Source organism: Frankliniella occidentalis, unplaced genomic scaffold (genome assembly GCF_000697945.3).
Source record: "Frankliniella occidentalis isolate FOCC.00 unplaced genomic scaffold, Focc_3.1 Scaffold74, whole genome shotgun sequence".
NCBI lineage: Eukaryota > Metazoa > Arthropoda > Insecta > Thysanoptera > Thripidae > Frankliniella > Frankliniella occidentalis.
The window spans coordinates 1,179,688-1,183,451 of record NW_026267204.1 but is presented as its reverse complement, the minus strand read 5'-3'; the positions used below and the strand labels follow the sequence as shown (position 1 = coordinate 1,183,451).

The 3,764-nt window shown below is 38.0% G+C and overlaps 1 protein-coding gene across 1 annotated transcript; it reads right to left on the bottom strand.

Moving 5' to 3' along the window:
• Nucleotides 1-424: 424 nt before the first annotated feature.
• On the bottom strand, nt 425-3,758 carry LOC127749656 (uncharacterized; the record flags this gene model as incomplete). The annotated part of the gene is made up of 1 exon (XM_052268707.1): nt 425-3,758. A coding segment is annotated over exon 1 (3,225 nt), but the record flags the coding sequence as incomplete, so codon positions are not given.
• Nucleotides 3,759-3,764: the final 6 nt, after the last annotated feature.

Here is a 3,764-nt window from a genome sequence, read left to right as displayed (position 1 = left end):
CCCCCCCCACCTCATGTCAGCTGAGCGCCGCGCTCACCATCACTTCGCTTTTTCCCCGCTTGGAGCGACAGCTGCTCAGGTCAACAGTACAGCTTTTGACCACAAGGCGCGCCACGCACCACTCCTTCCTTGCCGAACGGGTTCCTGTTTCCTCCGCGTGAGACCGCCACCTCCCGGACATGTATGTTTTGTGATGGATGGGTATAGGAACTTTGCATTTTAATAAAAAAGTGGGTATTTTGATAAATTTCTTTGGTTTATTTTATAAAGTATGTACATATTATTTACAATTCTTTTATTTACATCACATATGATACATTTAATCTCTTAAATCTTACTACATTTTTTTTATTTTCTCCTTAATTTATCAGTCTTCTCCCTCACTCTCACTATCTGTCCCCTCCCTCCCCTCCCCCCTTAATCTATAGTGACCAAATGCCAATGTTTCTACATTTGATGATAATATATATCTCTTATTATCAAAGCATTGTAATGCCCGTCGAGAGGAGAAGGTGGTGAATAGGTGATGCTTTTGGTCGGTGCCTATTTTTCCATAAGTAACACTTTTAGAGTTAAGACTTTCTATACAATTTTTATAATCGACATAGCTTATTTGAGTTCTAACAGCACTCCTAGGCACTCCTTTTGCAACACTCTTGTGCTTATCTCCTAACAGCTTTAAACAATATAGTTTTGGTGCCAGCCCAACTACACCACACAACGGGTCTCCACCTAACTCATCCTTAAACTTCCCCAATACACGTGCATTCTTAGAACTATACAGAAAATGGTCCTTCTTATAATTACTTAAATCTAACTCATCCTTAAAGGCTTCCATGTCCTTATACAGATCATCTGTTTTAATAGATAGAATATAACTATCGGTATCATGTACACATGTTCTAACATTTTCTCCATACCTAGGTTTAATTATATTATAGTAGAATTTAAACATATGCTCCTTAGCCAAATCTAAACACACAGCTCCTGAGTACAGAGGTCTATTTAACACTATACATGCCTTGCGCTTCTCCACCGCAACAACATCATTATCAAACATTTCAAAGGAATGAAACAATGGAGACTTAACATGTTTTAAAAATTTCTGAGTAGATTTGGTGAGATAGACATTCCTCCTTTTCCTAACTGATTCTATTGTTTTTCCAAATACACTATTATTTAACAATTTCCACATGCTCTTTTGGAATTCTGAGGTACATTTTTGACGTTGCTCTGTATTAAACCTAATGTATTTTTCCAACCAGGGTTTCTGATTGAATTTTACCACTCTATGAATTTTTTCTATTTTTAATCCTAGACTAAGATACAATTTGAGAGTTGCAGAATACACTATATATTTTTCCTTCCTCTCTAAGGTAGGGATTAATTTTTTGGTGGACCTTTTGGGAAGACCATATAGCCTTATCATTTTTTTCTGCAACTTACTTAACTCTACATACTTAACTGTTTTGTGTACAGGAGCTGGGGGAAAATCATTTAAATAATCATGAAGATGATCGGGACACAAAAGATCAACCTCAAATAAATACCCTATGCTATCCCCCTCTTCTAACTTTGATATATCAATTTTTTTAATCTCTTCTTCACTAAGTAAACTGAAGCCAGAGGTAGGCAAGGATTGAGAGAGACATTTACCATATAAATTTACAGCATCAAAATACACTAAATAATTTCTTTCCTTACTTGCATCATACGTTTCCGGCACATACGGATTATTACACTCAGCATAACGCTCATTAATTGTACATATTCCACCCCTTGTAGCTTTCTCCCACATCATAAATATCTCCATAGAATCTGAAATTAATTCTAATTTCTCCCCAGTATATAGGAGTGCAGCATCCCAAGCAAAACCTGGACTGGAATAATAGTATGCTACATCTAAATTAAAATTTTTCATAGTCATTCTTCGATATGCCTCAAATACACATGCTAATATCAAAGAATCACTTTTGACGTACAAGTCATGAAATTCACCCATTGTTTTGCATTCAAAGGTTTCCCACACTTTTTGTGCATGGAGATAATCTTCATCTGAAATATGCTCTTCACTTAAGTCATTCCAAAATTTATCTTTGGAGGGTAGGCTTTTTTCTTCAAATACTTCCACACTTTGCATGTGACTGTAAGGATACACGCCCTTCCTTAAAAGGAGCTTCTGTTTCTCTTCTTCAGGAAATACCTCCTTTAAAATTTCAAAGTCAGTTTCAAATGTCAAGTCCCGAACAAGACTGTCTAAACTGCTACTCAGAAAATTATAGCTATCAAGAAATCTTAATTTACCCCACGAAAATGAAATGTACCGCTCCTTTGTACGCGGAATCAATGTAATTTCAGAGAGGTCTGAGGTCACCCTTCCGATGCAAGAGATAATTGCATGTGTATCATATTTTCCCGAATTATGAATAATTACATTAATGAACCTCTTCTCTCGTAGTCCCAAGTTACACGGTGCTGAACAAGCCGCACCACGATAATTTTTTTCTGATAATTTATGATTATGGTCTCTGACCTTTTTAACCCCTTCTCGGGGTAGACTCTCCTTACAGAGATAGCAGTGAGTTGCCTGTGCGAATGCCAACTCATCTTCGGGGGACATATCGATCGGGTAGTCTTCCCCTCTTAATTCTTCAATTTCACTTTCTTCTTTTTTTAAATTTAACAGGAAGCGTTCCATGATATCATTTCCACCCCTTTCTACAACAGGGGGTTTCAATAAATGGCCATCTTGCTTAACAATAACATAGGCATACCCACATGGCTGGTGCACCTGCGTTTTAGTAGTACTCGCTATTGCAGGATCAGGGAATGCTGTGTGCACGGGCACAAGGAGAGCCTCAGTATCAGCATATATACAATAGTCATGGCGCTCACAGTGGGCCCAGTTGGTGAATCGCATTATCTTATCTTTGGCGTGAGGTAGACGAACCGCCTGGGCCTCATTTTTGAAACAGAGCTCCTGGTGAATTTTTCTTCGCTCAGCGCTCTCAGTAGGAGTGAGACAATTGTCACACCAATACAGAGTTCGCTTTTGCTTAGATAAATGTCCCAAAAAGTGATGGACATTCTTTATAAAGACATAATGACTTTCATCATCTTCAGTTGTCATTAATAGCATTCGAATATGATAAATACGATCACATTCTTTTGAAATACGAAGGGGAACAATCTCTCGCTCGCCCTCCAAACCAAACACAGTCACTGCAATATTTTTATTCTGCTTTTCAAACTTGGAAATTTGATTTAATTCTACTGGAAATTTTATGCCCGAGAAATTAAGAGACACACCCGTCCAGTTTTTGTAATGAGACACCCGCTCCGGCTTATTTACGGGGAGTTGAATTCCAGCCATCACACAATACATAAAGCATTTATCATCATCATAATTTTGAATATTTATTAGTCCTTTGGCGGGATGCTGCAACCATTTGGGAAGGGGTAGATAACTAGAGCCCCTTAAGGGACAGTACCTCCCTACCCGCACTTCTAACTTCTCCACATACCCAAACAAAATCTGACTCCCCTCCCCCGAAGAAAACTCATAACTATTCAGTACACCGAGAATGGCTCCCTTAATTTGCTCTTCTAGTTCCTCCTCCCGCAAAGTAATGATAGGAGAACATCTCATGTACCTTAAATTATTATCCTTATCTACCTCCTTTTTTGACTCATGCACTCTAACAAAGGCAACAACATACCACTTAATTTGGTGCAAATCTCTAATATCACTTTTTAAAATATTA